This window comes from Halichoeres trimaculatus, unplaced genomic scaffold (genome assembly GCF_033239565.1).
Source record: "Halichoeres trimaculatus isolate MK-OKI-2021-1 unplaced genomic scaffold, fHalTri1.1 fHalTri1_scaffold_16, whole genome shotgun sequence".
NCBI classification, from domain to species: Eukaryota; Metazoa; Chordata; class Actinopteri; order Labriformes; family Labridae; genus Halichoeres; species Halichoeres trimaculatus.
The window spans coordinates 8,786,558-8,811,146 of record NW_027437194.1 but is presented as its reverse complement, the minus strand read 5'-3'; the positions used below and the strand labels follow the sequence as shown (position 1 = coordinate 8,811,146).

Below are 24,589 nucleotides of genomic sequence, written 5' to 3'. Positions count from 1 at the left end.
CTAAGGTTGTTGTTTTCTTAAACAGATTATAAACATACATAAGTTTCTAAACAAATGGTATGTAATGATGTGTTTTACATGAGCATTACTTCTAAAAATCAATTCAATAGAACATTATTTTCAACTTTGACATGAAGTTTGATTTTATTTTTTATTTTTAAAGCCACAATATCTGTTCACCTTGATTTATTACCCACTTAGTTAAGTTGTTCATATTGTGAGGAGTTTCTCAACTCAATCGCTGCTTTACCACTGTTGACCTCAGCTGTCTGTATTAAGCCTTCTTCTGTTTCATTTGTCTTTGTCTGAACCATACATTTTAGGAATACACCAGTCAGGGGTGAGTAATGGCTAGAACCTCACGATACAATAATATCACAATATTGTGATATAATGCAATATCCTACCCAGAGAACTATTTGATTGAAAACAGCTTTTCTATTTTATTGAGGTTAAAAAAGAAGCTATAAAGGTATAAAGAAAGTCAGTCGCAGTTTTTCATAAATACAATTAACTTGAAAACATAAAGTGTGTGTCAAGTTTGTCACTTAAACAAATACGACACAAAACTAATGATGTAAAAAATAATATAGGGTGAAAGATGTGGTCAGCTGGTGAAACTGGTAAATGTCACTTGGTGTAACTAATGTTCCTCATACAAGGTCTAATATTGTACAAAACATGACTATGATAGGGATGTCCCGATATTACATTTTCACTTCGAATACAATACCAATACTGCAGCATTGAGTACTGGCCGATACCGATGTTAGTCCGATACGATATCATCATTAAACATGCATACTTTTATTACTTATTTTGTAGTATGTCTGTCATGTTGGAAAAGGCTTGATTAAGTGATATTATTCAAACAAAGAACAGTAGTCAGCGACAGAAGGTATGAGGAAAAACTGACCCATTTATTATCAACCAATAGGTAACAAACAATGCTTATATTGGAGTGCTTAAATCGGAGATTTTGGATGCATTCCGATATGATACCGATACTTGTTTTTTTGCTGATATTGGACCTATATCCGATATCAATATCGGACTGGGACACCTCTAACTATGATTATTACTTAATCAGTCTACACTGTGAAAATTAAGCTTAAATAATTTCAAATAGGGATGCACAATATTATCGGCACAATATCGGTATCGGCTGATAAAAGCTTATAAACACGTTTATCGGTATCGGCAGATATGAAAATTTCTGCTGATAAGGTGCTATTCAGTTAGGATTATTATTATTTTCCATCTGAAAAATAAGCTCCTTAAATAAAATGTAGCACTTCATTTATTTGCACTGCAGAGCTCTGTGTCTGTCACCAGGTTGTTACCATAGCTCTAAAATAATCAAATGCAACTTGGTTATGTTTAAAAATGCATTGTACATTTAAAGTTCATGTGATCTAAAGAAAATATTTTTCTGTATTTCAATACTGAATGTCTTGAGTTTGAAAAAATAATAAATTTCTTATTTATGGTAAAATTAAATGTTTTTTGTCTTGTTTTATGTGTGTTTCTTGAACAAATAAGACCGTCACAATAAGAGTAACATATAAATTCCAGTACAGTATAGACTTAGCTTTCTTTACAGTGAAAAAAACAAACAAACTTGTGATTATCGGTATCGGCCAAAAGGGGTTTCGATATATCGGCATACCGGATATCGGCAAATGTCCAATATCGTGCATCCCTAATTTCAAACTAAATAAACTAATTTTTATTGTAATAAAATATTGACATTGATATGATATAGTTGAAATATTACTGGTCAAAGTTTCACTTTATATTGCTGTATTGTTATATTCACACCTGTAGCACCTTTTCAGTCTTTGTGTTGGTCTGATAAAGACTCTCTCAGCTAGATCAAATATGGGTGAAAAAGTGACCATTTGTAGGACAGATCCATAAAGGTCATCTGTTCAGTTCAAGTTACTACAGCCATAAATATAATTCTCTATTTCATCGTTACATTGAGAAATATTGAATCGATTGATATCAAAGCTAAGGTATCGGTATTGTCACTGACATGTACAAAGGGCTCCTTGTGGTGGCTGCTTTCACTTTCTGACCCAATAAAAGCATCAGCTTTTCAGAAATACTGACTTAAAATAAGAACAAATACCAAACTACTTCAGTGTACCTTATTTTGTGCAGATACCCCCGCAGAAAGCACTCCAGTGCGCTCTGACAGTATAATTACAGGATGCTCTGAGTGATATGAGCTATAGCATAGCTGCTCCAGCCCTATCATCAGGACTAACTCTTCCAGTTTGTCAGTTCTAAATCTGCTCTGTCTGGCTGGAGTACTTTTCTCTCCCTCTGCCTTTTAATTGAAGCGTCTCACAGGAAGCTGAGAGCAGACGCTTTCCTCTGACAGCTCTCTGAATGAAAGAGCTCTAAATGAGTCTAGAGCAGCCATCACACATGAATCAACTCAGACCTGCAACTGGGGATCCTTCAAGTTACGACAGCTCATCGTTTGCAGCATGCATGTGTGTTATGGTGCTAAAAATAATGATGTTAGTGGGTGAAACAAGACTTGCTTTTCCCAGGGTGAGTTTTGAACACAATCTAAGCCACTACGGTGTCCTGTAATGCAGACTAATCCCACTTAAGCACTAGTAGCTGATGTGTACACTCACCTTCAGAACTACAGACCCACTAACACAAAAAAGGCACAAACACAGAAAGTCCAAGACGACACACACAAACACAAAAAATTTCTCAAGTGTGTGTCAGATAAGCTTACAGGTGAAGTATGAGGATTAGAGCTATCATACCATGCTCATAAAGAGGTTTAAGAATCTAAACATGTCAACAGGAAAGTTAAAGCAGCTTTTACTCATCAGGTTTGAGATGCTCTGAAAACAGTAATCATAGAATTTACAGTAAACAGGGGTGATGAATCTACTTACTGTTCTAACAATGTGGTCGTACTGCTTTAGGTATGTTCACTGCAACGCTTTGGTTAATGTTTCTCTAGTTTTCACACCTTTGTATTCTAATCACACATAAATGACAACAAAGAGACCTGTAAAGCCATTAAAAGGTCACTTGTAGCCTGTAAAACGTGTGTGGTTTACTGCAGACAAGCAGGTAACCTGGTTTCACTGAGCAACAGGCCACAGATCAACTCAAAACTTGTGTGGTAAGAGCGCAGAAATATGTAAGACAGTTCACAGCCACAGAGTATCTTAGAGTTTTTCTCTCCTACTTATACTTTCCTCTAATCCCATAATATTTTAATCCCAATCTGAGGTCTCACTCTCATCATGGTGAGTGTTGGTGAAGAGATGAAAGAGGTGTGAAGTCTAGTGAGATGATTATGCTACATTTCTGTTGCTAAAGTGTCAGTGTACCAGTGGATACTTAATAATCTGAGTCCCAAACCTCATTAAATCCCCACTATATGAAGACGATACAACGTGTTTTCATTTCAGATTCAGTTATATTGAGCAGCTAACTGTTGTCTTAGCTGGTTAACTATTAAGTCAGAAAAATGTCGGAGAACAGCAAAAACTTATCCCAGAGTCCACGCAGCGTATTTGGACTTTGAATGACTCAATTCTTTATGAAAACACAATTTATTTTTCATCATCTACTAATCTTTCCATTGAAAATGATTGTTTTTCTACTGTTAGTAATCATTTTAGGGAAACTGAGCTATACTCACATGTAGAAAGGAGTGTTGCGTGATTCATCCCTGTGTCAAGATGTGATCAGCAACCTGCAGGAGGTTTTTCCCAACTAACAGCAAGGAGACGGTTGAATTCTTTAACTGGATAAAGTCCCTGTGAGAACTTCCTTAAAAAACCTTTTCACTCCCATATATGCCTAATCTTTGCCCGCGATTTAAAATGAAACTATCAGCAACAAAATTGGTTATTTTTTGAATATTATTTCTTAGTTTCCCTGTCCAGGTTGTCCGGGCCTGGACTGATAAGTTCACTGAAAGTCTTGTTGCTAACAAAAGCCCTGTTTCCACCAAGTGGCTCAGTTTGGTTCGTCTCAGTACAGCACACATTTTGTGGCATTTCCTTCGATTGAAACCAGGACAAGTCCCCAAATCGCAAACTGTATCATCCCACTTCTTGGTACCCTTCTGTTGGGGTGCAACAGAAGGTGAAGCTTACATGCCACCAACAAAGAAGGCCACAGTTGGCTACACAAACTGCAGCAATCTATACCAGACCGCTTAGTAGAAATGGGGCTTAAGAGATCTTGATAAAGTCTCACCTCTATATACCTGGCCATAATCTATCTTTAAATTAGATTATCTGCACCAATAAAATAGTTATTTAATGCTACTCCTAAGTTTCTCTGTCTGGGTCAGACAGGACTGGATTGATTTACTGTATGTTCACTGAAAGTCTTGTGGCCAACAAAGTTTAGCAGTTTCCTCTCTGAAGAAGGATTTTTGGATTAATTTTGTAGCAACAGTGGATACTGCAGCCTAACTTTTGGTCAGAGAAAGGACAGAGGAGCAGAAGAAAGCATAAAAGGAGAGTGATAGAGCCATGCTTTGCCATGCAGCAGTTATTCTGCAATGGTCTGTTCAAACTTAAGAGTCTATCAATAAAATGAAGTTAGCTCTGCTGGTGAGGTTGGAGGTGGTAGATGTGCACTGATAGTTACACATTACGGACTTGTCTCTGGTCTGTGAAACACTAAACAGACGGTTTGCACAACCTTCAGGACACTAAACTACTCACAGAGTTTACAAAGTTTGATTGATGTCACCTTCCAAACTACAAATAGACACATTACCTTGTTGCTTTGCATCCTGGGAAAAGTTGTCTTGAGCAAGGAAAAGTTGTGTTACAAAGAAGACCTGCTCTCCAAAACACATCTTTGCAAGAGTCTTCAGTCTTGTACCTGGGAGATAGTGCTCATTGGAAACACAGTCTTCTCCCCAGATAAGCACTATCTTTTCCAGACAGTCCTCACTGCACCTTTAAATACTATAGTAACAATCTGTATTGTGTTGGAGGGAAGCTTAAATTTAGTTTTTTAAACCAAACGAGTGAGGTTGTCGTGATAGTGACTTTGGGTTTGTCTTACGTTAGACAACTTACAGAATCCTTTGGTCAAGTTTCTGCGGCCTTTACGAGTAAAATATTGATCAATAATCAATGAATTTACGCATCATAGCTCACACCTATGAGCTTATGTGTTTCAAATCAAATAAATTTCCCATCTCCATCTCAGAAACAAGTTGGTCATTGTGTGATTGAACAATCTTCATCCTGTTTCAGCTGAACCTTTTCACAGCTATTTGTGCTTCGTGTGTCAATCAGACGAACAAAACAAGAAGACGATGACCTGGACGACTCAGCCTGAGGCTCTATCTCCTCTCGAACACTCAGACTGACTCTGATCAGGACTGTAATTTCGCCCAGACCCAACAGCTCCGCCGTATCTGGCACACTTCCTTCTGTAATTAATCATGTGTTTACTTTTCTACACGCCTGTCGAGTTAAATACATGCCTTCAGCTGTCTGCCCTAACACTGAAACTATCTCAGCAGCTGTGGTGACACAACGTTTCTCTCACTCCACCTCTAATTGTTCTCTGATGTTTCCATGTAACTCCCTTCAGACCGCTCAGCCAACTGGAGTGTGCTGTCTCTGGCCGGACCGGATCATATTTCAGGCCTGTGAACGTGCAGCCGCAACAGATGGTAGATCACAGAGGAGGAGGAGGAGGGGAGGAGGATAAAGGAAGAGGAGGAGAGTAAGCAGACCACAGCTACATTTAAAGCAAAGGTACCAGGAACTTAAGTCCCAGGAGCTTCTCCTGAAAAAGCAAATGGTCTATTATCATTCTCTGTTCCATCATTACACCAGACTTTGATCAGACCGGGTCCTATATGTACCAAGAACTTTTTGTTGAGGCAAAAAGAGAAATGTCCAGGGCTTAAGAAGATTCTTGTTCATTCAGAGAGACAAATGACTTCCTGTAATTGGTTGATAAATGTGATGTCATATTGTGTTTGACTGATGTGATATGTTGCATCATTGTAAGCCAGTCTCTGCTCACCTGCTGTTGAGAAATTATTAAGGTGCTCTAGAAACTACTGTGCTTATGACAGCAATCAAAAGAGTCGACACAAAGCTGGAGTGAAATAACTAACGGCAATGTTCAGACAGAGAGTAATTGTAGTTAAAGTAGTCTTTATATATATACCCAGATTCAGCGCAGATTTGGTTAAAGTAAGGGTACAAAGTGGAAAGGAAAACTGTCTACAATTTAGTTTTTTTTCTTCATCTATGCCGCAATTAGTTCCACAAATTTATTCTCGTGCTGTGGGAAACACTGCACTTAGTACCCCCAAAAGTCCCCAGTCCCTGGAGAAAGTTCCTGTGGTGGTAACACAACTCATGAGACACAATTATGCCCTGAAATCAACATATTTTTCTTTGGGATTTCACCAGTCTGTGGTTTCCCCATGCCTCCTTAAATATGTTAAAGAATGAACATGTGCCAAATCCGGTCTGGATATTTTTGGAGGATAATCTGAGACCAGAACTTTCTTAAACTGCTTTAGGAAATGGTTTGTTCAGACTTTTTTGTATTATATCTGGAAAATAATGGATCCTCTAGTCATTTTATTGAGAGTATGACTGATATGTTTCAGTCTGTTGTTGAAATCTTTATTTATACTCCCAGGCTGAGAGCATTTGTCTGATTGTTTTGGGTTTATTTCTGATTTATTGAATTGGTTGTTTGAGGTCACCAGACTCAAGTACGGAAGCTCTAAGCAGACATCAGGTTTCCCCACATAAGGATGATACCTTGGCTTAAGTATGATTTTTGGTATACCACATATAGTCCCCTTACCAGATGATCCGTCACCACTTCCTCCTCTTTGTGTCTGACAACCTGCAGCATATGACTCAGCACATCATGTCGCCCCCACTTTTTTTCTGATTGTTTTTGTTTTTGCAACCTCTTGGGATACCAGCTATGATCATCTGACTTTAGGTTCGTAGCCCGGGTTGGACTCCAACTTGGAGCCTCAGTATCCCCCAGTTTCCTGTTCTCCACTGAAGCCAAAAGCATAAAACTGATATTCATTCAATATTTTTAGGGAAAAACACCACAGGCTTGAGTATTTGAGTACAGGGGTCTGTCTCTAGGATTTATATAATAAAGAACATTCCACGTGTTCTTGTCAGTTGAGAAAATGTGTCTCCCATGATCCAAAACCTTTCACAACATGTGCATTTAATAGAAACTACATTAATCAAAATAAGTTACCTCTTGCATGCGTCTCTTGGCCCTCTCCAGAGCATCCTCATACCCCTTCTGCCTCAGCTCACTCAGACTCTCGTAGTACTCCTCAGTGTCATCTCCTTCACTAAACAGAACCTGTGACAGGATCTTCCACCCACAGGTATCCAAGGCATGACCCAGGTACACCTGCAACTGGTAGCACAAGGCATCCGTCTCCCTCTGAGATACTCCAGCTGACCCGAAAAGTACCGTCCACATGCCGGTCTGCTCCTCTGGGAAGGAGGGTAAACACGGCTCCAGGTCGGAGTTGACGGTGCACAGCTGGAAGTGGACTGCCCGCAGGTCCTGGAAGGAGAACAAACCGGCCCAGCTGAAGTCCTCGCGGCTGCTTTCACCATCCCCTGGGTCTGAATCGTCCGGAGACAACAGGACATCCACTGGATCCAGGATCTCTATGTCTAATACTTTAGGTGTCACTATGTCCCAGGAGCCTAACGCGGTGCTGACACATTCTGAGGTCTTTGACACTTTCACAGTCTTTGTTTGGGGTTTTCCTTTGGGGACAGAGTGAGGTCTAACTTTACCCGTTTGACAGACTTCATCCGTCTTTGTTTTGAGAGGACTTTTTGTGCGTGTTTCTGCCACGGGGGGACTGCTGTCGAGGTCCAGGAGGGTGCTTCGTCTCTGCACGGTTCTGTTGTGGCAGGTTATGGCGAACTTTCCTTCGATGTCGTTCCAGGCCACGATGAAGACGAATTTATGTCTCTCTTTTTCGTCGAAGACTTTCGGTCGGACGGAGACCCATCCAGACTCCAAGTTATCCTCCATTGTGAATGACATCTCATGCAGCCAGTAAACCGAGGCACGTAGATTAATGTAAGATTACAGAATAACTCGATGCTAAGAGCTGCTGCTAGCGTGGATTAGCTCACATTAAACGTAAGGTAAAGTGAGAAATGTTGTGTGTGACGCTGCTAGCTGAATTAAGAGCTGAAACAAAGGCTCCCCAGCTTTGTTTACCCTCACAGGCTAACGTCGTTATCCCTCCTAACGGTCGGGTTTCAGATCCGGACATGGAGCTCTTTAAACGATCAGACTCGCTCGGACTCCGCGGTGACGCTGACGGTGGATCCTCGGGTTCATGTCGCGGCAGGTAACCTCCGTTGTCATGATACCTGACCGTTTACCTGGACGGAGCTCGCACGGACTGTGTTGCTCTTTGTCCGCTCGCAGACAATGCGGTCGCGCGACTCGGCTCTCGGTGTCACGTGTGAGGTTCTGTTTACAAGCATTCAAGGCGCGTGCGTGTTGGCAAATCCGGGGCGGAGTTTAACTGCTGAACCCACCACCCCCCCGCACTGAGGCGTTTAGGGGTCCAATGGAAGTGTAGTAAATATGATATTTACTATAATAATTTAAAAAAAGGGTCTCTACTTCTACAGCAACCTTTAAATTGAGTCATTTAAAAGTGTTAAGACTTATATGAAAGTGTAATCTTTAACTTTAAGTGTTTTCTCAGTAGTGAAGCAAACAAAATTCGTTTTTATTTCCTTGGTTTCGTAAATTTACACACAAACTGTAAAAAAAAAATAGTCAAAAAATTATCAAACAACATAATTCTTGCATATTTCAACCTGATTTTTGATTCCTTTGACCGCAGTAACAACAAAAGTAAAGTGTATTGTTTCGGTCATCTAATTTTACTTATGGCCAGTTTCCACATTTTCTAGTAGTTTCAAGAACAAGAAACCTTGTATCATTTACGAAAATAAATGTAACAGAACGAGGCATTTGTACAATAAATTCATTTCAAGAGAAAAAGCTTTCAAACAGTTTATTACAGTTTCTTTTGTCTGGTCTTTGTCCTTATACTCTGGTTTACTTTTGTTTAAATACCTTAAAAATTAAGACCTGTTTGCAGACATTGTACTTTTCACTTACTATATATAATAAATATATTTATTGATTTACCTGTCTACATTCATTTAATGATTAATTATTTATGTCACCTTAACACTAAAGAAACTAGTCTCCCCTGTTCCAAAATCTTTACAAAGTGTTGTCAAAAGAAGGGGTGATGCAGCCAATAATGAACATGCTCCTGTTCCAAGCTCTCAAGACATTTTTGCCTGACATTAAATTGAGAATATTTTCTATCAATTATCAATCAATTTACAAATTCGTATACTGTATATGTGATATTTTGGGATTAATATAGACCAGTGATCTGCAGATGAAAAAAAAACTTTACTTTGCTCAATGTCATAATGTAAATTGGGATATTTAAATGACACATTCCTCTACTGTGGTGTATGAATGTTTCGAAATATTTATTTTCTTTTAAAATGTTTCTAATTATACCCCTAAAACTTAGTCAGTACACGAAATCACTAGTGCGACTGATATGAAGATGTTGTTCGACGTTACGTGAATGTAGCATAGTCTTTATTTTATGAAATTAGTTTCATGAACAAAATAACAGAGTACGACTTGGTTCACCTCAGCGTTAGTTCATCTTTCAGTCCATTATTTCCATGTTTGGATTAAAATGTGTGATCATAGCCTCCCTCCAGTTTTCTCTGTTCATCCCTCTGTATGCTCGCCTCCTTCGCCACAGACGTGCACGAGGAGCATAAACATCTGCACGTGGGTAAATCGATGACGCAAGGACGCAGAAAACGTCACGACGTTAGATGCTGCATACTCCATAGCTAAAGAAAGACCTTTTGTTTTAAGACGTAATTCAAAAGTTTCCCCAACATTTAGTATTATTTTTTTTGTATGTATTTATTTGGAAATTTTTACGTAGTAGGACGAATGAGAAGATGGACAAAAAAAAGTTCAAATTAAAAAAAGAACTAGAGCTAAGAAAAAAAAGCAAACACGTTTCCTGCTTTTGTTTCTGGACTTCTGTTCGTCATAAAGTGTTAAAAGGTGATTGAAAAGAATTAAATATGGTTCACTGGGTGAAGGTTGTGTTTTATATAGATTAAAGAGGCCTGCCAGTGGGGTTATTCCACATGACAATATTTCCACAGCACAATAGCTGCCCACAGTCAGCTGAATAAACACAGGAAATCACACTCCACATTGGACGCCCAGTTAAAAAGGCCAGAGTTACATAATAACCTCTGACATGTGCTCTCACAGCGGTACATTTACTGAGAACTCTGTTAAACCATTAAAATAGGAAGACTGAAAACTCAGTTTGAGCCACAACAAGATAGGTTAGGAAGTGTTCACACAAAAGGTGCATGCAAAATTAGATAGGGGAAAAATATTTACTTTTTTCTCGTTTTTTTCTTCGTTAAAATGTTACATCTACTTGATTAAATCATGTTCCCACAAGGAATTTTATGTTATTGTGTTAAAATAACTCAGTTTAAATCAACTGCCAAGTGCCTTATTTGAGTGAGCTCCAAACTGTGGAGCCCCATGTTCCCACCTGCGCATCATCAGCAGTCTCATGTCCCCTGTGTTCCCTCATCACTCAAAATGTCAATCAGGTTTTTTATTTTTTTTTTCATGGGATTGGTCAAACAGTGGTTTTTAGCTTGCTTAAATTTACAATTAATCACAATAGTTTGAGTTGGACGAATGTAAAATAATTTCACTAGGTAACTACAATAATTACATCTTGACGTTATTTCTTATGTATGAGTTGGGCTAACTAATTTTTGTTATTGTATAGATGTACTAAGTTTGAGTTGGGGTTACATGTATTTATTGGATGGAAATCCTGCCCACAATTTTATAGAGATCATTCAAAGTTATTATTTTGAGTTCAGGAAATCAACCCTCTAATAAACAGATACAGGCTGATCATTTGTGAAGCTTCAGGAACCACTGGCGTTATCCAGCTCACCTGCTATTCAGGTGACATTCCTTTAAGTGGAGGGAAAATCTTGGATATCCAGTCATGAATGGTCTTTTAAAGAATAGTTGTTGACTTTATATAAGTTTAACACAGTGAAAAGTTAAACATCACATGATTCACTAAAAACATCACACTTCCAAAATGAACAAAATCCACAACAATGCTCATTTTTCCCAACATCGTTTTATTTGCGTAAGACAACGTCAGTAATTTTTTTGGAGTGTCAAGGCATCACATGTGAGCATTCACAGCAGCCAGTTTGAATCACAGTAACTTCTCCTTGGGCATCATCAAAGTTAAGCAGATAGTTAAAGATGGCTGAAGCAGCCTGGAAGGAAGCGGAGTAAATGGTCCTAAAGAGACAGAAAAAACTTCAGCATTGTGATTTTTTTGGTATGTAAACTTGAGGGAAGTGTTGGAGAGCTGCCTGAGGAAGCGCTCAGTGGGTTTTGTCGGCCCTTTCAAAGACAGCCTTCATCTGCTCCTTGGAGGTGGCCTCCTTCTGCTGCATCAGCTCAGCACTGCCCTTGGTGACGCCCCAACCGTCAGGAATGGACATAGCAGGGCACCAGGGACGGCCAGATGCAGGCTTCAGGTTCTCCCAGTAGTCGCGACGAGCCCTATAAAGAAGGAGAAGTTACTTTTTTGTTCGACTTAAAGCAGAGGTAAATTGAGAATACGTAAGGGGAGCAGAGGCGTCCAAAGTCTACCTGGCTCTGACCCATGGCTTGGTGTGCATCTCCAGACCGCTGCCCCACAAGCCATGCTTCTCGGATCCTGCAGGAAGACCACCCCTCTCGGGAGAGAGTTCCTCAGCCAGGGCGCGGATATGATACGGCTCAAATCCACAGCAGCCTCCAATGTAACGGATGCCGGCTTTGTATGCTTCACGGGCATACTTCTGCATGTCCCACCTGGTCAGGACTCTGGGCTCCAGACCTGCAAGAGGGCACACATGCATTTTGGTATCATGATTTACCACGGTCAGCGTCTAAATCTGCAGATCTAAGGGTTTATACATACTGAAGGGGAACTCAGGCAGGTCAATGAAGCCCTGGCAGTTGCAGTCAGGGGTGTGGTAAGCCAGAGGCTGGCACATGAAGTGAGCCTTAAGGTTGGCTTTCTCCACACCTTCCTTCATCATCCTCACAGTCTTCACACAGGTCTCAGGGTCAAAGTGGCAGTTGACTCCAACAATCTGAGCACCTGGGAAAGAAAACGTAGGTTTTGAGTGGCTGGATATTAGAGAGAACATGAGGGGCATTTATAATTTAATTGTCTGCTGCAATGAGTTTCTACTTCCACTAGAGGGCACTGAAGTACCATTTTCAAATCATGCATGCACAGATTTCAAATATTCACTTTTACACCCACACAACATTGCTGAATCATTTACCCTCTGGATATAATCAGTTTTATATTGGTTGCATGCTTTTCACACTTGGGTTCCCCTCCTCCACACTGCTTCTTGTTTTAATTATTAAGTATCAAATTTATGTTCACCAAATGCTGATAGATTCAACAGTTATGCGCTAAAAGAGCAGTTCTCTCATGACTCTGCAGAGTTAAACAGACGCCTGCAGCGCCCCTGAATCTCTGCCAAAAGTTATCCAGGAAATTAAGATTTTTCTGCTGTGGTGGTTTTTATTCTGCTCAGTCAGATCTCTGCAGAGGTCTTAAACAATGTTTAAACCCCGGTCATGAGACTACCGTGATCCTGTGGAGGATGTTTGACTGTGAGCTTAAAATTCATTAGCCATTTCTGTTCCTTGATCTGACCTTTAGTCTGGTTTATCTGTTCTGTGGCACAGAGAAGTGACTGCTGGGAAAATAATCCTGTGTTTAACATTTTAACTGCATTTTGCCTCCTTCAGGTAACCAGACATTCTTTACACACATACAGTTGATAAATACAGATATCTTCATACCAGCCTTGACGAGCCTGACGGCGCAGTCTCCAGGGCTGACCTTGTTCAGGTCTCCCTCGGGTCCGATGCACAGAGTTGCAGCCACGGGGAGCCCAGTGGTCTTGAGAACCTGGACGGCCCACTCGGCTTCCTCAACATGCTCAAAGTACTACAGGGAAACAAAACACACTTGTGACGTGTGATCTTTTATCTACATGCAGAGCATTTTCTATAGGAAAGGAACTTGGCAACTAAGTAAAACTGGCAGATATTTTCTCATGTTATCATTCACTTCTTGAGACGGAGTTCGGTATTCTCAACCTGCAGCTTTATTTCATGCTACTGGAACTTTAAAGCCTCTTTTCTCCTCCAGTAATGGATCAAAATGACTGACCTAGGCTACTTTACTTTTACTTCTCACTTACTTGACTCATTTTCAGCAAGCTTTATAGCCCACTGTTCAAAACCTGCTCTGCAAGTAACAGATCAGTAAGGCACACCACACTGCTCCAAGAATGAGATCTTGTACAGGGAAAAAGTGAGCTGAGAGCTGGTCCCAACCACCTTTCATTGTCATTTAATGCACAATATAATAAAGAGAGGATCATATGCCAAAGAGAGCATTGTGTGACCAAATACAGCAGAAGAAGGACGTGTGTGTTCAGAAGACTAGTGCTTGATTATAAAATATGAATGTTAAAAAAGTGTTAGCCTCAGAATGATAAATCTTATTACAATAAAAGTAAATTATATTGCAATCTAGTCGCATAGCCACCAAGACGTTTTATAAAATATGGCAACCTTGTCCTACATATGAGGCAGGGATGGAGCCAAGATTTCAGTTTTGATGAGCTAAACAAATTTTGCCTGAGCCTTAAACTATAAAAGTTAGATAAACAGTTAAATAATAAAAACCCTGACTGATATGCTAAGGTTACTAGTTAATTTTTGTTCCTTTAATATTTGACTGCACTTTAACATGTCTGTGAATCAGACTGTTCCACATCCAATTGACTTTTACAGTCCTGGCCAGAGTAGCGAGTGGCAACATTAACCATGGTCCAATAAGACAAAGAATCTACATTCTTTCCTCAAATCATCCTCTAGTCCCACCCAAGTAACATGAGGCAGAATTTTTCATAACTGATTAATTGGTTTGTTTTTTCCAGCAGGCCAAAAAGACAGGGTGTCCAACAATAAAAAGACAAACTAGAAGTGACAATTTCACAATGTTCCTTTTAAACCATTTTTAAAGAATTTTAGAATAGACTTTTTGAAAAGTGGGTGGGCCTAGGACCATTGGGCCCACCCACAACAAAGCCCCTGGTTTGTAGAGTAACTGAGCCACTTGATCCATGCTTTTTATTTAATCATTTTAAATCGGTTTTGTTATCTATCCCTTTATGAGTCCTGTGTCTGAGCAATAACCACTCAGTTTTGTCTAGTTCATCTATTGTCTGTTGTATCCATGTTAACTTTGGTAAAACTTTGCTATAGGAGCAGAAAAAGACAGCTCTGGAGCAGTTTAGCATGGTTAATCTTTAAAAGATGCAAATATTTCCTCCTTAACTAAGAAGAAAGATCAGACCTGACCAATGGATAACGCCTGCATCACAATAAGAATAAATTTAATTGTCTGTGCCCAAACATACAGTATAAAAACTGAAATCTTATCAAGTGTTTTTGTACTACCTGTTTTAAAATACCTGATGAGCCACATTTGACCGACAAGTCAAGAATCATGTCTTATTTCTAGATATTAAAACAAATGAGGTCTGAATTGTTTGTAGCAAGTAAAAATATCTGCTAGTAGAGTAAAAAAAAAAAAAAGTGCCTGTCAATTAGAACTTTGTAATACAAGAAACTTTCTTACTCCATTAGCAGATATTTTTACTAGTTACAAGCAACATCTAATTTTTGTCTTGGTATAACTTGAAATAAGATATTTTTCTTGACTGGTCAGTTGCATGTGCCTTATATAAAGTTTAAAGATTTTTTTTATTTATTTATTTATTTATGTATTTTTATTTTTTATTTATTTATTCATTCATTTTTTTCAAAAATAAGATTAACATTTGATGAAATTTCTTTTTTTTTTCTTTTTTTTTTGCAGTGTTAGCGTTGCATTTTCATGTCCTTCTCAAAAATATATTTAAAGTATCAGTACGCCACCAAGTGGCCAAGTTAGACCTTCTGCTTTTAAACTAATTCCTGTTTGCAGACCAGGTGCTGCCAATTAACACCTAACTAGGTCTGTTCAGCCGCTGGAGTTAACACAGAGGTCTTTAAATGAAACAAGTAACAAACCTCTTTACACCATCCTAACATTGTGTTCTCTGTTTTAATTTAATAAGTGGATTAAAAAAAACAGACACAAAAATATTCAGAGTTTCCTTCCCTGCAAACCTTTTCCAGCACTAACTTTTTGAAAAAAAAAAAAAAGGAATCTGCAGTTTGGTGTTGCACAACAGCTAGTTTACATGGCAAGGTTAGCTTCTTTAAAAGGCTCCTAAGCCTGAGTTACTAAAGAGTTTCTGTCTTGAAGTAATGCAACTGGAATGCATATTACAGGTTTTAAAGCTTTTTCCCCCTTTTCTTCTCAGATACTTGATCTCATGCCAGCAGCTTTCCTTAAAAACACAAGGATGTAGAGTTCAGTGCATACCTCAGCAATCAAGAAGTCCACTTTCTTATCGACAAAGACATCCAGTTGCTTCTTGAAGATGGCCTTCACCTCATCCTCGCTCTTGCAGCTGAGGTAAGAGGGGGTCTGAGAGACTCCACCTGCCACCAGAGCATTACCTTCATTGGCCACCTCTCTAGCCAGGTCACAGGCGGCCTCGTTGATCTTCGCACCCTGCAGTGAGAAGAAGAAAAGAGACTTTCACTCAGTACCACACACAAACCTCCTCCTCCTTTACCTCCATGTGCACAAACTTTTGGATTAAGGCCAAATCTGGTGCCAAACTGCCATCTCCTCCTGATGAGGCCTGAGAGCAGCTGCAGCCACACACAAACACACTTTAACACACACTCATAGTGTCACGCTACTCACAGTGGTCTGCACTTTATTTCCCCTGTTATCCAGCTTATCATCGCTTGCATAGAAAGTGAATGTCTGCATGACATCGGAGCCAGCTCTCAGGAACTCCCTGTGCAGCTGCCTCACTGGAAAAAAAACACACATTCAGCTCATCAGTTCGCTTCAAAACTGGATTCACAGGTTTGCACACACACACACTGGTGTCTGCTGCAGACATGCATGAGGGTAGTGGGTGGTGGGAAATACCTGCTTCAGGGTGCTCGGCAGCAGCCTCAGGTGTCCATGGTCCTGCTTTGACGTAGCCCCTTTTCTCAAGGGCGAAGACAAAGCCTCCGTCTCCGATGACGATCTCTCCTGCATCCAGACGCTCCAAAATACCCTGAAAGAGATTCAAAAAGTGTGCAAAGACATGTTAAAAGGTGCATACATGTTCCTTACTTTCCACTCTGTGAAAGTTTGGAGTGCGCACACAGATTTCCTTGTGCGCAAAAACGCGACCTCACCCTGTTGCTTCTCCATGCACTGAGTTTAAGAGCTAAATCAAACGCGTCTCATCAGCACGTGTGGTTTACCTTCTTTCCTGATGACATGATGATGATGATGTTGATAGTAAGAGCAGTGCCCGGGCCTCTCCTCTCAGCTGTAGAGTTCTTCTGAGTTTGGAAAGGACCGATCATACGCATCCATGCTGCATTTATAATCCGAGTAAGGGGTGCGGTGCTCCCGGTGTCACGTCAGAAGCCGCCAGCCCCTTAAAGCGGGTCATCCCTTTTCACTCCCCCTTTGGCAAGTTCACACAAGAAAACCTATTGTTTATGCTAAACCTCCTCAGAAAAACGCCCCCTACCCTGCTCCGCTCCGCTGAGAGAGGGAGTAACCTGTGACATTTGGTGGATTGAAGCTGTGAGGACTCGGTGTTCAAAGGAGAGAATGAGATAATGGATTAATGGAAAGTTTGACGAATTTAGCTCATGAAGATCACCAGGTTCATCTGTTCAGCACTGTTTCAACAAAGACTTATGTCTGCAAAATAGATGCTGTGGTAAAACATGACTGCGGTGGTTTGCAAACCATTTTATTAAATTCAGTGGGTTAAGGGACACCATATCACATGTTCTAGATGAAAACATGCACTGTTTAAAGGAACTGTGAAGTTTCTAAGTGAACTTGGAAAAGTTTCCCTTCTAGATACATGCTTGTTCATAATTCACACTTTAAAATGAGATTATCAGCGTAAGTTATTCCTAAATGCTACTTCTCTGCTTCCCAAATGGGTCGGCAGGACACCACAACAAAAGTCTGGCAGTTAGGAGGGAGATCCATGTTTTTCTCTATGGAAAATAATTTCTGTGATTAATTTTGTCGTGATGGTGGACACTGCAGCCTAACTGTCGGACAGAAAAAGGACAGATGAGCAGAAGAAAGATAAACAGGAGAGAGATAGAGCATGAGCTAAAAGCTAAAACACGAGTTAAGCTTTTTGTGATAATGCTCATTCAGACCCACGTGCTGCAGTTATTCTGCAGTCTACGTCTATCAATCAGTAGTCTATCAATAAAATAAAAAATGAGGTTACGTCAGCACTGGTAGGACATAACCAGGAGTCACAAACGTTACAGTTTATGAGTTCGTCCCAGAGCACCTGGCTGCGAGTAGCGCTAGCCGGCTACTGAACTATGGTACAAACTGACAGCTGGCTTGTTGTCACGTTTCAGACAACACTGCTACATAATTGTGGATAAATACCCTACTTCGTCACATTTTATCCAGTAAAAGGTCGTCTTAAAAAAAGAAAAGTACTGTGAAAAAGAAAATCTGATCTCCATTAATTTCCAAAACAAACATGTGTCTTGTTAAGAGTTAAGTCTTTTTGACAGTGTGTGTGCAACTCCAGGCCAAAAGGTGTCGCTGCAATCCAATTCAAACAGTCCTCACAGTCCTTTTAAGGGAAAATATGTGCTTATTCTTTAATCTGATGCAAGAAAAACACTTCAGTTATTTGGAAAAGATGCACATTTGTCACTGTGTTGCATCATCTCTTCTTCTAACGTCACTCCGCAACAGCTTGTGAACCCTGGAGAGAAGTTTCTGGAGCCTAGGGTGAAATTTTGTCCCATTCTTGCCTGGTAGAGGATGTAACCTCTTTAATTGTTCGTTTTCCTTTTTGATTAATTGTTAGTTTGAATATTCAACGAGTCAAAACTGCAGTCAGGTCAGTTTAGTACCTGGACTCTTCTAGTACAGAGACATGCTGTTGCACATAATGCATCATCTCTCTGACAAAACTGGGTCAAGGTCCCCAAATTACCGACCCGTACCATTCTACTTTTTCGTACCCTTCTGTTGGGGTGCCAGATGTACCGCCCCAACCCTAGAAGGTGGAGCTAGAAATATTGCAGTCCGTTGATTGGTTGAAAGAATTGTCACTTCCAGTGGTAATAAAAAAAAAAAAAAAAAAACTTTGCTATGCTTAATTCTCCAGTTGACTTTGTGAAAATAACTTCCTTTTTGTTTGGACTATGGTGACATGAAACAGCATGACACTACATCGCAATTTTCTTCTTCATTGGATTTATTAGCAGAGTCCACTGTGTCACGCTGCTATGCCATCATACTATTAGTATACCATGCTACTAGCTTACATTCTGCCGATTGACGGTTGGTTGTGGAAACGCAAACAGGCTTTACCGCCCCGACCAAGACCAAACTGTACTGATCCATACCAGCTGGGATCAAACATTCTGTGCATGGAAGAAATCTTTGATACAATAAAACAAAGTAGCAGCAGAGAAGATTTAACGTGTGCTGTGATCCCTTTGAACTCTGCATGGAAGCTTCTGTGTATTGTGCAGATTAATATTCAAATCTTCTGCTCTACAAAGATCTTAAACATGTCATCATCATGAGCCAGCTTCAAAGTAATGAGGAGAACGACAATGTGAAAGTAGTGACATAGAAGTCTGAGAATGTGTTGACAGAGTGTTCATTTACTGAGGTGTTTAATCTGCACCTTGCAGAATGACGGAGCCTTTGGTACGTGCACAGTTGGACTCTACACGGTAGTTTTCACATGCTTCTGAAAAAAGGTTGAATGTTTCTCTGAGTGAGCCTGCATTAGATATTCAGAACAACACACACACACACACACACACACACACACACACACACACACACACACACACACACACACACACACACACACACACACACACACACACACACACACACACACACCAGTTTATAATCTGTCACTCATTCAAACAAATTATTCAAACCTTAAACCTCAGCTGTTCAAACAGAAACTCTGAAGTACAGTTAGATCTCTTGATATCTGTTGTTAAAACACTTATTGGCTTTTATTGGGGGTGTGTCACTCTTTCTTGTTTCTGCTGCCCCCTAGAGGCAATAAAAGCTATTTCAACAGTCACACTGCTGTTATTCAGCACACAGCACAGTCTGTTTAGCCTTTGAATGTTTCTGAACAAGCTGTAAGTAGTTATTCAAATACCACGAGAGATAAACTGCATCACGATGTTCAAATATCACAATGTTCCTCACAAAATGTAAACATGTTTTATATCTCAACAAATATCAAGTTGCACAATTTTGTATTGAATTATACAAAATAGGTTGTGAACAGTTTTGAAGCTAAGTTTACTGCTTGATTGTTCACAAATTAAACTCTTTTAAACTTCTTTTTGGCAGCTTAAAAAAAGTCTGAAGTAAATTTGTACAAAGTGTTCTGTACTTGTGAATTTATCATGCAGGAATGAGATGGATTGCATTACTGCACATTGTTGGAATTTGCTTCTTTATTGGGATTTTTGCAGAATTCTTGAGCCTATATATGCAGAAATTTGCAAAGTTGGAAACATGCAACATTAATGAAATACGAGACAATGGAAGCATATCTCAAAGTGCTTTCAAATTCATAAAGAAAATATCCTTAAAAATAAAATATTTGCCTTACAGAGATGCAGCTGATTACATTTGTGCTGTGTCTTTGATGAGATGTTGAATCTTCACCTTGAGGAATAATGGAGTCCACAGTCTATGCATGGTTTCATACTTGATGATAGTTTTCAGATGCATCTGCTAAACCATTTTCCTCAGCTCACATTAGCTGTTTTGTTTATTACGAGTATAAATTCTGACACAGAATTGGTCTTGTTAATGTTCATGTGCAACTCATGCGAGAGAAACATTCAAACTCAACGCTTTCACTGAGCAAACAACAGAGCAGTCAGAGACATCTTATATCCTCCAGATGAACTTGTCAGCTCACATAACTTTCGCTTAAAATTTATCAACTCAAGTTTGTCACTGCTGGTTGTTTCTGCTGCCCCCAAGTATTTCAGCTTTTGAATGATTTCCACCTTGCTGTCAATCAGTTCATGAAGATGCTTGTTACACCCAGGTATAAACTGGTGTCAGGGATCACAGAAATGGTCTGACAAGTAGTGACAGGTAGTATTGTGCAGGCTCCCCACCAGGTTTGTGCAATGCACCTCTTTAAAGGAAGCACAAAGACCTGCTTATAACTTAACACCTGTTCTTTAAAGTGTTTGGGTTGGATACTATAAACCATACGTGTTTCAGCAACACAATCATCTTTGCATCTTCTTCCTTTTCCCAGTAACACCTTTAAATAACCTCTGCACTTCAGTGACTTCTCCAGACACTGTAATACCTCACCTGTCCAGCAGAGGTTCCCATTTAAACACTTCTTCTTCCCAGCACACCTGTCCCTTATTACTCTGCTATCAGCCTCATACCTGCCTGATTTGTTATGTTGTTCTGGTATTCTTAATATCTTTCTTTGTAGGATACAATGCTATCATGTTTTGCATTTCTTTCTGAGAATTTTTCAAAAGTTTTTTGACAAAAAGATTATTATTAAATGATATCAAAAGCTTCAAGTGATGAAAAACAACTGTAGGAATGTGTTTTTTTTTATGGACCGTGCACAATCTCACAGATGTTCTATTCTCACTCAGGGTGAAACTGGATAAACTCAGTCACCAGTAGCTCTACATAGCTGAAGAAATACAGGCTTTGACAATGTGCCTTCTAAAATCCTCTTGAAAGACCTGTTATTGGTTGTGTGTATAATTTATTCAATTATTTATTTATTCATATGTTATTTTTTCCTATCTTTTCTTTGTTTTGTTTTTCTTTTTATTTATTTATTTATTAAATTATTTATTCATTTATTTATTCATTCATTCATTTATTACTTTCAACATATATGTTTCCTATATAAAAATTCATCTTGAAAATCTTAATTTGAAAAATAAATAAATAAATAAATAAATAAAAAAACCTATCCAAAGAATGTTGTAGTGTTTTCTGAGATGCTGTTTAAACTTCAGGGTCATTTTGGTTTACTGTCACATCAAGTAGAGCAGGTGCTCTACAATAGTTTTAATCAGTCACACCCTTTAAGGTACACTTGTAATGTGGCCCAGCTGGTTTATGATGAAGTTGTTATGCTAAAGATAAAGTAAACACATTGAATATGGATGAAAGACGGCCTCAAGAACCCAGTAAATGAGCCCTCTCTCTGTCTGGATCACCATGACAATGACACCTGCTGGAGAGCAGTCAAAATCAACACAACGGGTCACATTATGGCAACCAATGGTATGTCAGCGCAAGGGGGGAGGTTTAAGGACATGGAGCTTTTCCTGAATGAACCACAGAAAGTCTGAGGCTGAGACACAAGAGGAAGAAAACAGCAGGGACTGCACTCACAAGCTGTAATATGGACCCCATATTGAGCACCATGGATAGACACATTCAGAGGGATCACTGGCTGCATTAGGATCAGTACTCTGGAGATCAAGAATAATTTTGTAAATGTAACAACAATCTAATTCATAGAAAACCAGATATTTTTGTCCATGACAATAAACTGAACAGACCGGTTCAAAGCACAATATACATGTGTCATATATTTAAGCCAAACATGCACATGCATTTTTATTATCTAAGTCTTAGAGGTATATCCTTTTGGGATGTAGCACAGTTGCATAACCTAGTTATTGAATATTGATCGAATCTTTGGCTCTTTACATCTCCTAACATGGCACATTAACCTTAAAGCGCACCAGATTCATGTTTAAGGTCGGCTTTTCATAGCTTGAAGGTCATCCTCTGAGGATCATGAACTTCTGTGAAGAGTTTCATTAAAAACCAACTGGAAAGTAAAAAGCTTTTATATAAGTAACAAATGCCAGTGTCATGGTCAGGAGAAATAAACTAGAGGATTGTGAAGGTTCCGCCTCTGGGGGTCATGAATTTCTATGCATAATGTCATAGCAGAAAATCATAACCTATATTGGCACCATTACATTCAGTGAATAACTATACTTGCATACAAATAAATGGAAAAAAAAAAGTCTAACTTTTTTTTCATTTGAAAATGTTAAAAACAATCCAGTTTATTGCAGATTTTAGACTCAACTTTGTTGTAGTGTAACCTCATGTGATCAAGATAAATCCAGCACTGTTTGCTGCTCCTAACTTACAAACCCTTAAATCTTCAGTACAACGCAAACAACTGTCTACTTTTTCCTCTGTGGATCTTTATGTTGATCCCCAGAGTTTGCCTTTAAATTCCAAAAGACTGGCAACATTTGTTTCCTACACACATGCTCACCTCAGATCTTGTTTCCTTAGCCTGAAACTTCTGTGTTTCCGCAGCGTTTATATAAACCAGCATTCAAGATAAACATCCAGTTCAAACCTGCTGCAGCTGTTCCAGGTGGGTCAGAGACTGTTTTGCAACACATGGCTCAAGGACAGACTGGATCTATCAGGGACCTCCAGGTTTTTACTGTTATTCTACACAAGTTACATGATCCAGACCCTAATTGAACAAGAACACAGGGGGAAAGCTGGAGTGTTCATTCATATCACATCAATTAGTTCAGTTGATTTTAGCACAGACTGTACATGGATGCCTGTCTTGGTTAAAGTTTGAGTATTTGAGGAGCTATTAAGACACACTTTGGTGCAGGTATTAATGGTACTTGGAGGATGAATCCTGCAAAACTTAGTGACCTACTTACTTAAAGGATAATTGTTGGGAATCTCAGGTGCAGGTTAAGGTAGTTTATCAAGTTACAAGTATAGTAATTTTCTGGTCGACTGAAGTTCAAATAAACCTCCCCAAGCAGCCAGAGGGGTGGCCCTCTGTTGGTCATTGACAAACATGAAGGTTTATTGGCTTCTCCCATGAATCTGTGTCACATCCTATAACAGACTGTTTAAATAATAAAAACAGCCATCATAACGTCATGTATTGGTGTATGGGCTGTGTATCTGAAGCTTTACTGACTTGATTTTCAAACCCTAGAAAGTAGCAACTTCCAGCTTGAAGTAAATGAAACCAGTACAGGAAATAATCTGCAGTTCCTTGAGTGTCCTCTTGGAGCTTGTACCAAAAGCCATGGGTTTCCCATTCTACCAATGTTAAATTTGCCAATCATTGTTTACAGTGAAAACGAACTATTTTGGCTGGAGGTTTCCACTAAAACACAGAAATCTCTTAGGGAAGCCATAGCAGGTAGATTTAGATGAAAATAATGCTGGATGGTCAGTAAGTATGGGTGCCGAATTAGGTACTTTTATAGGTACTGACCGAATTCTGTCATAAGTATCTGGTACAGATTCACGTAAATTCAAAGGTACCATGATTTGAGACCTAAATGCATCCTTGTGACTGTGAGGGAGAGGAAGAATAGGCGATTTTCCATACTGGACATGAACACAGCATTGCAAGGTTGTATATTGAGGAATAAATAAGTTAAATTGAACAAAAATGTACTCTATCATTAAACAAATGGATCATTTTTACCACATAAACACAAAAAATTACCATAAATTGGTACCGTTGAGTACCAGTACTGTTGCCAGGTACCGGGCATCAGTACTATATCGTTTCAAATGTGAAAGGTACCTAACCCTAATGGTCAGGTAACTAAGCTAACAAGTTCATATCATCTACTACGCCTAATAATAGGGGACAGGGTGACATAATGGAGTGTTTAACATAGTCTTCTGGAAGGCATTAGTTTCTTATGCTGAGGCTGTTATTTCAAACCGCCTGCAGTATACAACCAATACCAATGTGACGGTCTGCCTTCATCTAGTACTGTCTTGTGCTGCATGTTATGCCTTGCAGGACAGGTTTGCCATTTTCAGCTCTGCAGCCACAGCTATTCACCAGGTAGTTCTCGGTTGGCCTTGCTTTCTCTCCCTAGGTGGGGTCCATCTCAGGGCCAGTTTGGAAATGCAATTGTAAATGCATTGCTTGGTTGCTACCACCATGTTGCAAGAGTTGGTGTTTTTGCACAGGGTCTGATTAGAGATCCTGTCAGGCTAGATGATGCGGCATATTTTCCAGAGGCATCTGTTGTGGAATGCACTGATCTTCTACACGTCACTCAACAGCCCGCCAGCATTCTACCCCACAACCAATGAAACTTTGCTGTTATACAGTCAGATCTT

The 24,589-nt window shown here is 39.5% G+C and overlaps 2 protein-coding genes across 2 annotated transcripts in view; both read right to left on the bottom strand.

The window, feature by feature from the left end:
- jmy (junction mediating and regulatory protein, p53 cofactor) overlaps positions 1-8,535 on the bottom strand; it is a 33,207-nt gene extending 24,672 nt beyond the window's left edge. The window contains exon 1 of the mRNA XM_074691208.1: positions 7,273-8,535. Coding sequence (XP_074547309.1) covers positions 7,273-8,088 — 816 coding nt within the window. The 5' untranslated portion in view covers positions 8,089-8,535. The remainder of the gene's footprint in view (positions 1-7,272) is intronic.
- A 2,783-nt stretch (positions 8,536-11,318) lies between these two features.
- Positions 11,319-16,835, bottom strand: bhmt (betaine-homocysteine methyltransferase). Its single transcript, XM_074690283.1, has 8 exons — positions 16,648-16,835; positions 16,322-16,454; positions 16,088-16,200; positions 15,698-15,889; positions 13,054-13,201; positions 12,149-12,331; positions 11,836-12,064; positions 11,319-11,745 (listed from the first exon to the last, which is right to left on the bottom strand). The coding sequence occupies exons 1-8, from the start codon at positions 16,756-16,758 to the stop codon at positions 11,565-11,567; spliced, it is 1,290 nt and encodes a 429-aa protein (XP_074546384.1). The 5' UTR covers positions 16,759-16,835; the 3' UTR covers positions 11,319-11,564.
- Positions 16,836-24,589: the final 7,754 nt, after the last annotated feature.

Bases quoted from the DNA above. Each gene is read 5' to 3' on its own strand.
- bhmt (XM_074690283.1), bottom strand. From the start codon at position 16,758: ATGCGTATGATCGGTCCTTTCCAAACTCAGAAGAACTCTACAGCTGAG. The intron at 15,890-16,087 runs GTGAGTAGCGTG...TTCTCACTGCAG, and splicing joins GAAATAAAGTGCAGACCACT to GGTGCGAAGATCAACGAGGC. The intron at 13,202-15,697 runs GTATGCACTGAA...GTTTCCCTGTAG, and splicing joins TGGACTTCTTGATTGCTGAG to TACTTTGAGCATGTTGAGGA.